The sequence below is a fragment of the Benincasa hispida genome, chromosome 11 (genome assembly GCF_027475165.1).
Source record: "Benincasa hispida cultivar pf3 chromosome 11, pf3_genome.v1.1, whole genome shotgun sequence".
NCBI lineage: Eukaryota > Viridiplantae > Streptophyta > Magnoliopsida > Cucurbitales > Cucurbitaceae > Benincasa > Benincasa hispida.
Window position 1 is genome coordinate 21242832 of NC_143488.1, and position 12005 is coordinate 21254836.

General features: G+C 33.5%; 1 protein-coding gene across 1 annotated transcript; it reads left to right on the forward strand.

Annotated features, from left to right (window-relative positions):
• The first annotated feature begins 10163 nt into the window (after nucleotides 1-10163).
• Nucleotides 10164-11212, forward strand: LOC120091403 (serine protease, putative (Protein of unknown function, DUF538)). The gene is made up of 2 exons (XM_039049408.2): nucleotides 10164-10792; nucleotides 10943-11212. The coding sequence occupies exons 1-2, from the start codon at nucleotides 10345-10347 to the stop codon at nucleotides 10993-10995; spliced, it is 501 nt and encodes a 166-aa protein (XP_038905336.1). The 5' UTR covers nucleotides 10164-10344; the 3' UTR covers nucleotides 10996-11212.
• Nucleotides 11213-12005: the final 793 nt, after the last annotated feature.

Sequence of the window (12005 nt, forward strand, 5' to 3'; positions counted from 1 at the left end):
ATGTAATTAATATATTATAAATAAATATGATAACCAACTTATCATATTATATTTATAACCTATATTTTTAATATTTCATCATATGAAACATATAAACCATAGTTCTTTTTCTATGATATGGTATTTAATATAAATCATATTTATATTAATTCCTCCAGATAATATATCTAATACATCATATCAATTATATCACATATAATTTAATTAATTTAATTATATCACATATAATTTAATTAATTTAATTATATCACATATAATTTAATTAATTTAATTCTATCATATAATTTAATTAATTTAATTATATCACATATAATTTAATTAATTTAATTATATCACATATAATTTAATTAATTTAATTATATCACATATAATTTAATTTTCTCTTGTTAATTTGAACACTTCAAACTAACCCAAAATCTAATTCTCAACTTGAACCTATTAAACTACCAAGGGGACCTTATGGACCTGTAGCTTGAAGCTCCAACGGTACGTGAATAACTGACTAAACTCTTTAATCACGAGATCCACCATCTGTTAACTATTGGTCACTATACTAAAGACCGACAATTGTACTCTCCGCACTACAGATATATTTTTGTGTCCATTGGATATAACCAATCAACAATGCAATGGCCCTTCACAAATCTTTCGTAAGTACAGTTGGGCCAATTTATCGTTTTTCCCCTGTAGTTACATCTAACTCTTTATGTACCATTGATTCCTCTAATGAACAATAAGTCATAGTCCTGCTATGACTGAGTTCTTTCTTCCCAAGAGAGGGTGTGGCCACTATGTTCAAAACCCGGAATTAGCCCTTAAGGGAGAAATTTATCTACTTACCTCTGCTTCGGGGAAAGATTAAATAATGTCTTGTGTAGCTGAGTTCCCAGCTCCCCAATCAGACAAATCCCTAAAATGGTAGGCTTGTTGAGTTGGCAGTCTGGCCACCCTCACTCATACAAATCAAAGGATCGCCCTCTTGAGTAGGAGTTCCTAACTCACTCAAGATTAAGGTCATGTCACCAATGGTCATCCTAGTGAAATGTAAGTCTTAATTATCAACGGTGTTATATAAAAAGACTAATCATCTCGTGGTCTGATCTTATACAAACTCTTTGTATAGGATACCCCCGCTCGCATTCTCCACATGAATGGTTAGGATCAGACCATTTGTAGCACTTTACAACACTTATAAGATCTATAAAGCGGGTCGTATCCATAGTGTCTCTAGGATAATATATCCCTCATTTATTCTTATACTACAGACCATTTAGGTTACTACATAAGGCATGATCCACTTGTATGTCTCCACATACATGCTTAAGTTACATAAAATAATCTCGGATCTTAGTTTATTGGATTGAGTAAATTCTTATAAAATAACACTTATTTTATTATAACAATATGTTCACAAAGTGTTTACAAACTACGAGACTACCAGGAGAATTAGGGCACCAATCCCAGCAATCTCCCACTTGCAATCAAATTTCTTCTTATTAATTTGAACACTTCAAACTAACCCGAAAACTTATTTTGAACATGAATCCATTGAGCTACCAAGGGGACCTTATAAACCTCTAGCTTGAAGCTCCAATGGTATGTAAATAACTGACTAAATTCTTTAATCACGATATCCACTATCCATTAACTGTCGGACATTCCAATAAAGACCGATAGCTCCACTCTTCATGCTATAGATATATTTTTGTGTCCATTGGATATAACCACTCAATAGTACGATGACCTTCACAAATTGCTCGTAAGTACAATCGGGCCAATTTACTATTTTGCCCTTGTAATTACATCTAACTCCTTAAGTACCACTGATTCTTCTAATGAACAATACATCATAGTCCTACTATGAGTAAATCCTTTTCGGGCCAAGAGAAGGTGTGGCACCACATTGTTCAAGTCCCGGAATCAGCCCTTAAGGGAGCAATTTATCTACTTACCCCTAAATCGAGGAAGGAGTGAATTTCGTCTTGTGTAGCTGAGTTCCCAGCTCCCCAATCGGACGAGGTAGGTTTGAGTCAATGGTCTGGCCACTCGCACCCATACAAATCAGAGGACCATCTTTACAGGCAGAAGTTCCCAATTCACTCGGGATTAAGGTCATGTTACCTATGGTCATCTTAGTGAAATGAAAGTCTCTGTCATGAACGACGTTATACAATAAGACTAAACATTTCGTGGTCTGATCTTATACAAACTCTTTTGTATAAAGCATCCCTGCTCGCATGTCTAATACATGAATAGTTAGGATGAGTGTAGCACTTTACAACACTTATAACATCTACAAAGCAGGCCACACTCGTAACATCAACAGGATAAGGTTTCCCTCCTTAATCTATATACTACAAACCATTTAAGTTATCACTTAAAGCAAGATCCACTTGTATGTCATCACATAATGCTTAAGTTACAACGATAACCAGGGATCTTAGTTTATTAGTTTATGGTTAATGTAACTTAAATTATCTCATATTTAAAGACAATAGTGAAGAAAATATCTTATATTATTACATCACAAATGTTTGTTCATACACATGTTTATAAACTACTGGACCCTACGAGATTTAGGGCATCAAGCCCAACATAACCATCATTGATTTGGTCAAGAAATCATTAACTTGCTTAACAATTTCCCGTAAGTGTGATCCTTCATTTTAGATCCTAGAGTTCTGCCTCAAGCAGCCAATTCGAAGGGAAAAAATCTGATTGAGGCAAAAACTAAAGCGATCCTATCCATCTCTGGAGTTCACCTTGATATTGACCAACTGCACAAACCATCCGAAGGGAGACGCTTCTAAGGTGCCACAAGACCGTGCAAGAAGATCTCATAGTGCAAACCAATGAAAGAGACCGCATGATATGTTGTCATACATCCTTCACCCACTTACTATAAATACTCTCTCCATTTACTTTGATATTAACCCATGCAAATACCATCCGAAGGGGGACGCTCCCAGGGCGCCACGAGGCCAAGCATGAATCTCACGGCGCGAACATTCAGGGAGAAACGTGAATGAATATGCTTAATGCATGCATAAATATAACTCTTATATTATATGATGCATGAGCATGCTTTAATATAATTTAATCGTGCAATCTACTATATTATAACACTTATAATATAAAGATGATGCATAGATAAATGCATAACCTAAGGTAGATTTTAAATCTATATGTCATACATTATGGCATATAAACAAATATACATCTCACGTACATTAAAAATAATGATGGACCAGGATAATATGCCTCAAAATCCGGAATAAAACTAAGTATTACATTGAACCATCAAGTCGACCGGTTCAAACAAGTGAACCGGGTCTTGAACCGTCTGGGTGAATCCTCGTTCCACTGATCGTGCAGCTTTTCCTTGTGATTGTCGAGTAACGTTGGTCGAGTAACCACAATCATGTAGCAACGAACGAGTAGCTTTGACTATGTGATGAGGTATGAAGTCACTCGATCGTGCAATGCACCGAGTTTAGACACAAGCCTAAATGATCGAGTAGACGACAACTATGCGATGAAGCATGATCGTCTAGACGATCGAGGAGTAAGCAACGATTATCAAATATTGAGTGATCGAGTAGTTAGTGACTATGCGATGAAGCATGCTGGCTTACTCAATCGTTTAGTGCACGCGCCTATCATGCAACGAGTATCATATACTCAACGATCGTTTACCCCCATCGTTTATACGATTGAGTAGCCAACGCAAATCGATCGAGTAAACTCTTTACTCATTCGTTTAGCATCAGCCATACGATCGTTTAGTAAATGCTAGACGATCGAGTTAGAACTTTTCTACTCAATCGTTTAGCCAACTTTAAACAATCATTTAGCCTGGCTACACGATATGACCAACGCTTGGTCTTCTTCTTCCTCGATGAGAACAGTATCTCCATGCTTCTTTGAAACTTCATCACGAACGACTCAAGACTCTTCAAACTCTTTGAATACATACTCGATAGCAAGTTAATTATGCCTAAAAACGCAGGGGCCCTTACAAATCAACTTTGAAATGCAAAGAAAGCTTTAAAATAGAGACCATCATTCCGAAACATCCATCAAACCATCCATAAACACACTTAACACTTAAATGTATTGTAGAACAAACTTAAGACCCACCAAGACTGTAAAATAAAGTTCAATACAACAATGGAATTTAGAATATCAGAACAACTTGGTTTTGATACCAATTGAAGGAAATCTAAACATAGAGATCCAGTGAGCGGAAGCGGATTGCTCCAAATCCCATTGAGAAAGAACACAACAATTACAGTCTACACGGAAATGATTATGCATAATAAGTAAATTACAAGCATGCTTCTTAAAAGAATGAATAAGGGATAGAGTATGCAAACCTTTGAAGAACTCTTTCTTCAAGTATCCCTCAATCAAACTCCAATGTTTCCAAAGTAGTACTCAAACGCAACGAACAGTATAGCCAACAACACGAACTAATGAATCCTCGATCACTATCGAGTCCAACTCGATCCTCAAACTTCGAACAGAACTAGAACACCACCATAAGTGTTACCTTGGTATTCTCGGTGTGAGAATCCAGAAGTTGTGGACTCTGTGTGACTTTGAATAGAGGAAATAAGCAGGTAGACGATCAAGTAAGTGGGAGAGGAATGAAGTCTATCATATAGACTAGATACTTGATTGTTTAGTAACAAGAAGCCTATCGCATAGACTTTGCAACTCGATCGTGTAGTATCGAGTAACTATTGTAGAGCAAACTCGATATGTGATCCTTTATACTCTCTATGCTATCATTTAGTAAAACGCTTTTACTCGATAAACTCTGTGAGATCTAATTCCAAATGAATCATCAACTGTTTGGAAAACAATTTTCCTTTTTATCTCACAGTTACCATAAAACTTTCAATAATCTCCCATTCAGTCGGTTATTAAAGAAAAATAATAATTATCATATAATTAATATATTATAACTAAATATGATAACCAACTTATCATATTATATTTATAACCTATAGTTTTAATATTTCATCATATGAAACATATAAACCATAGTTCTTTTTCTATGTTATGGTATTTAATATGAATCATATTTATATTAATTTCTCCAATTAATGTATCTAATACATCATATCAATTATATCATATATAATTTAATTAATTTAATTATATTTCTTGTTAATTTGAACACTTCAAACTAACCCAAAATCTAATTCTCAACTGAACCCATTGAGTACCAAAGGGACCTTATAGACCTATAGCTTGAAGCTCCAACAATACGTGAATAACTGACTAAACTCTTTAATCACGAGATCCACCATCCGTTAACTATTGGTCACTGCACTAAAGACTGCAGTTGCACTCTTCGCACTACAGATATATTTCTGTGTCCATTGGATATAACCAATCAATGGTGCGGTGACCCTTCACTAATCGCTTGAAAGTACAACTGGACTAATTTACCATTTTGCCCCTATAGTTACATCTAACTCCTTAAGTACCACTGATTCCTCTAATGAACAATAAGTCATAGTCCTACTATGACTGAGTTCTTTCTTCCCAAGAGAGGGTGTGGCCACTATGTTCAAGACTCAGAATCAGCCTTTATGAGAGCAATTTATCTACTTACCCCTGCTTCGAGAAAGGAGTGAATTAGTCTTATGTAGCTGCATTTCCAGCTCCCCAATCAGACGAATCCCCAAAATTGTAGGCTTATTGAGTTGACAATTTAGCCACTCACACCAGGAAAATCAAAGGACCGCCCTCATAAGCAAGAGTTCTTAACTCACTCAGGATTAAGGTCATGTCACTTATGGTCATCCTAGTGAAATGTAAGTCTCAATTATTAACGACATTATATAAAGAGAGACTAATCATCTCGTGGTCCGGTCTTATACAAACTCTTTGTATAGGATACCCCCGCTCGCATGTCTCCACATGAATGGTCAGGATTAGACCATTTGTAGCACTTTACAACACTTATAACATCTATAAAGTAGGCCGTATCCGTAGTGTCTCTAGGATAATATATCCCTCCTTTATCCTTATACTATAGACCATTTAGATTATTACTTAAGGCATGATCTACTTGTATGTCTCCACATACATGCTTAAGTTATATAAAATAACCTCGGATCTTAGTTTATTGGATTGAGTAAATGCTTATAAAACAACACTTATTTTATTATAACAATATGTTCACAAAGTGTTTACAAACTACGAGACTACCAGGAGAATTAGGACACCAATCCCAACAGAAAGAATTCAATTTGGTATGTGACGATATGCACCCGCATGGGTAACACAAGAACAATTTAATCTTAGGGCCTTCCTCTTCTCCTTGAAGGATGTGGCTAAGGATTGGTTGTACTACTTGCCGGCCAGATTGATCATCACATGGAATGGTTTTAAGAAAAAAATTTTAGAAAAAGTTTTTCTTGCATCTTAGGCTAATAATATTAGAAAAGAAATATATGGTATAAAACAATTGGTAGGAGAGTACTTATATGAGTATTGGGAAAGGTATAAGCAACTTTGTGCTTCCTTTCCCCATCATCAAATTTCTGACCAATATCTTATTCAGTATTTCTATTCAGGATTGCTTCCATCTAATAGGAGCAACATTGATGCAGCCACGGTGGAGCTTTAGCTGACAAAATGCCCACTGAAGCTAACCAACTAATATCAACCATGGCGGAGAATTCACAAAACTTTGGATCAAAGACTCTAAAATATGACGTTGTTCAAGCTAAAGAGGTTAGTGGATGAACCATATTCCTTGTCATATTTAAAATGTAAAAGTCTAGTTTCTAGTTCATCCATTAAAATATGGTTCATCCATTTCTAAAATGTAAAAAACTAGTTTCCTTTTTCACACAGTTTGCTCAAAGAGAACTTCCCCAAATTAAAACATGTGGAGCATGTAGAGTGGTTGGACATGCTTCTGAAGCTTGCCCACAAGGTCAACCTCAAGTTAATATAATAGGAGGTTTTCAAAGGAAGTACGACCCCATGGGCAAACTTATAACCAAAGGTGGCGAGATCACCCAAATTTCAAGTAGGGATCCCAAGGGTAATTTGAGAATCGAAACTAATCATCTTCAAGCTCCTCAGGTATATCTCTCAAGGATGTAGTTAAATCTCTTGCTGATCTTTCATTAAAATTTCAACAGGAGCTATACAATTTACAAAAGAACAACATACAATTTCAACAAGAAACAAAACAACTTCAACAAGACACAAAATCTTGAAACTAGACAAGGCTTTTCAAACTTGGATACACAAATCACGCAACTAGCAATTGTGGTAAGCAAGCTTGAGAGTCATCAGGAAAGCTTCTCGCTCAATTGGAGCATGCAAATGTAAGCGTAATCACTCTAAGAAGCGGTATGAAAACTCCTTCTTCTTCCCAAGTAGCTAGCCCAGTTCAACCAACTCTCAAGAATCCTGAAAAGGTAATTGATCAGGATAACAAGGTAAATGAATCTGAAGAATCTTTCCCAGAGGTACGTGACAACTCTCCCCCTAATGTAGAGACATATGTACCTAAGGCTTCCTTCCCCAATAGACTAGCTAAGCCTAAAGGAGAAGAGGCTGATTTAGAATTAATTGAAATGTTTAAAAAGGTACAGATCAATATCCCTTTACTTAATAAAATACAACAAATTCCTAGATATGCTAAATTCTTAAAATACTTATGTACTAAGAAAAGAAAAGGGAAAGAGGATGAGAGAGTAATTGTTAGCAAAAACGTGTCTGCTTTGTTAAAAAAGGACATGCCTAATAAATATAGAGACACTGGAATGTTTACTCTACATTGTAAGATAGGAGACTGAATTATCACTCATGCCATGCTAGACCTAGGTGCATCAATAAATGTCATGCCTTTTCATGTCTATGAAGATCTTAAACTAAATGGCCTACAAAAAACGAATTTTTGCATACAAGTAGTGGATAGGTCATATATTCAACCCCTGGCATAGTAGAAGATGTTTGTTGAGAGTTGGAGAATTAATATTTTCCATTAATTTTTATATTTTAAAAATGGATGAACCATATTTCAATTCTTCCTCTAATATTTTACTTAGTAGACCCTTCATGAAAAAAGCAAAACCTATAATTGATGTAGATAAAGGGTCTTTATCAGTAGAATTTGAGAGAGAGGTAAAATCCTTCAACATTTATGATGCCATAAAATTTTTGGAGGAATATTATTCTCTTTGCTCCATACACACATTCTATAAATCTATTTTGGGAGCTCTCGTAGAACACACTCTACACTTTCTACAAGAATAATCTCTGAGATTACTTTGGAATTCTCTCTGCAAATGTTACACCCCCTCCAGAGTAATCTTAAAGATTATTCTTGTAGAGAGTGTAGAGTATGTTCTATGAGAGCTCTCAAGGGCCTTATTTATAGAACTCGGGTTGCTTTTAATCCTATTGGGATAACCCTTCTACGGAGATTTTGAATGCTTTAAAAACTATTTAAATCATTTATCTCATGTTGAATCTTTAATTTGATTTTCATTCAAATTAAATAATTAAGGTTTAAATACTATTTTGGTCTTTGTACTTTTGATTTTTGTTCATTTTGGTCTCTTTAGTTTTAAAATGTTCATTTTGGTCTCTATACTTTCAACATTAGTTCATTTTAGTCCCTATACTTTAAAAATGTTCATTTTGATCATCGTACTTTCAATTTTTGTTATTTTGGAACTTGAACTTTCAGAAAAGTGACTACTTTTATCCTCTAAAAGTGAAAACGAATGGACCAAAATGAAAATCTTTTAAAAGTATAAGGACCAAAATGAACCAAGGTTAAAAGTACAAGAATTAAAATGAACATTTTCAAAGTATAGGAACTAAAATGAACTAAAGTTGAAAGTATAGAGACCAAAATAAACATTTTAAAACAAGAAAGGCCAAAATGAACAAAAATAAAAAAACACAAAGAAGAAAATAGTATTAAACCTTAATTATTAATTCAAATTAAAGATTCATCAGGAGATAAATGATTTAAATATTTTTAAATCATTTAAAATCTTTACAGAAGGATTGTCCCAATAGGATTAGGAGCAACCTCCAACACCCAATTGTGGCAACAAACCATCACTAGTAACTAGCTCTGAAAACTACCTCCAGTAGCCAATTCCGGCAACCACCTCTGGCGACTAATTCCAACAATCACTCCAACAACTAGTTCATAGTGTTTAATAGTTTTCTTTTATAGTAATTTGATATTAATAGACATATTTTGAGTATATAGCAAACAAGACAAACTTTTGGGAAAGTGTAACCAAACACATGAGTGTTTTTATTTTAAACAATTTTTATGAAAAAAATGTTTAAATTGGAAAGACTTGTTGAAAAATATCTTTTCCTTGTAAGTCCAAACATGTCCTAATATATAACTTGTCTCATGGGTCTCATGAAAGTTCAAAGTAGGAAAATTGTATATATGGACTCATACTAAGATAGTTTACATTATAGATGCAGACTATTCAACTCCACAAACTATTATAAACTCATAGATTATAAAATTCACAACTATTATAACCAATTATACGCTCCAAACAACCCGAGATTCAATTTGATATGTTACCATTTTTGGACTCACATAAAAATATGGGGGAGAAGGAATGCTTGCATCTCACTCCTTTTTCTTCATCCACTACTACACTATTTAGATAGTCAACTCACAAGATCTATATTTATACACATATATATTTATTGCATTTACTATTCTGCACCTTTTTATTATAACGTCGGTTTATCTCAAATTTGATCCATGAGATTTAGTCATATGATACCTTCTTTTGATTTTGATTTGATTTAAGATTTCATCTATTTTAAGCACTTGTTTGTTGATTTACATCAAAGCTAACGTAGTCTACTAGTTCTCTTTAGATTCTCATTCAAATGGGTTTTCATTTTTTTTTTAAACGGCTGAAAGTGTGTTTGGATTAACTTAATTTTAAAAATGAGTTATTTTGAAAAAAAATAAAATATTCAACAAACAGTGGAAATAGTTTTTAAAATGCATTTAAAACTATTTTTATGAAAAAAAAATTAAATAAAATAATTTTGAGGATGTTATCTAGTTGTCCGTGATTTTTTCGAAATATTAATATAATAAATAAAATGTGGGCTTAAATCACTGGGCCAGAAATGGAAAGAAGGGGGCCATGGACGAGTTACAGTAAAAGGGCAAAATGGTAAAATCAGAACAATCCTCCACCGTATTTCTTTAAGCTTCCCCAATTGAAAACATCAACAACAATAACAAAACCAACTCTGTGTTCTTAAAATCTCTTTTTCTTTTGGGTTCCCCTCTTTTAATCCGCCATGGCCGCCTTCTTCCATTTCACCATTTTCTTCACCATTTCTCTTTCTCTAATCTCTCTCTCTCTTCCCTCCTCCCTCTCTCTCTCCTCCACCATTCACGATCTCCTCCGCTCCAAAGGCCTCCCACCGGGCCTTCTTCCGAAAGAAGTTAAATCCTACTCCCTTTCCCCAAATGGTCTTCTCGAAGTCTTCTTAGATGGCCCTTGTTTAACCAAATACGAGAACAGAGTTCTTTTTCAAAGCGTTGTTAGGGCTAATCTCAGCTATGGAAGTTTGATTGGCGTTCAAGGTCTCACTCAGGAAGAACTCTTTCTATGGCTTCCTGTTAAAGATATAATCGTTGATGATCCTAAATCTGGCTTGATTCTCTTTGACATTGGTGTTGCTCATAAACAACTCGCTCTTTCACTATTCGAAGATCCTCCAAGTTGCAAATCGCAACCTAAAGGTAATACTGGAAATTAGGGTTTCGAATTTCGATTGTTGATTTTGAATTGAATTGATTGTTGTTCTGTTCTTGGCTGTGAATTTGGATTTCGTTGATGATTCGATTTGCGGATTTGATTGTTTTTTTGGTTGATTTTGGTTTTCTGTGTAGGGGGTTTGAGGAATCATGTGAGGAAGGAGAAAGGATTTGAAGCTTTGAGATAGAAAGGAAAGGAAAGGAAAATGCCAAAATTCTGCTGGAAAATTTTGTCGTCTTATTTTTGTTTTGCTCCCAAGGCCTATATAACTAAATTAGTTCTAATAATAGTTTATAATAATAGTTTATACTGTTATAGAGTTACCAGAGTTGTTTTTTACAATTAATTTCTTTTTTCTTTTTCTTTTGTATAAAAATGATAAGATGAGTTTCCCTTTCTTGGAATCCTATGCCCATATCTTATAACTATTTGTTATTCTCTAAAGCAAATCTTTAAAATAGTAGTAATAATAATAATAATAATAAAAAAAAATTAATCTAGTACACATACTTTCAATAAATCTTAATTTTACTATTCATTAGTTTATTTTTTACTATAAATTTTAAAAACATATTCACATGATATTTCTTTACATAAAAATTAATATTATAAAGGCTAAATTTGGAACGATGATAATAATCACTCCTTACCACTAAACTATTTTGTACTCTTCAATTAGCTACTCATCATATTTTTTCTTTATTATTTTATTTTTAAACTAAAATAGTGTACACTTTAAATACATTCCATTATAATTTAAATTAAAATAATTTATATCTTAAATATAAATTATTATGATCAAACTATAATAATCTAAGACTAATAATCAACTTCTTGTCCTAAATTCCTTTTTTAAAATTTTATAGACTAAAATCGAACAACTTTTAAAGTAGAGGATCAAAATAATATTTCTAAAAAAAAAAAAAAAAAATTATCATTAGCTGTAATACATGGTTTGTCCTTTGCCAACTCATTAGTAATGTTTTTTGAATGAATTAATTAGTTTTTTTTTTTTAAAAAAAAATATATGAGTGGGGTCTAGGTTTGAAGCTCCAACTTCAAGGGTTTACTTTTGATAATTAATTAGTTTTGGTTAAACAAAACTAGTGTCATGTTTTTCTAAACTAATTTATTAATTAATATTTCTTGGAGTAAATATTAATTAACATGATTGTTTTTAAATTAAGTAAATTAGGT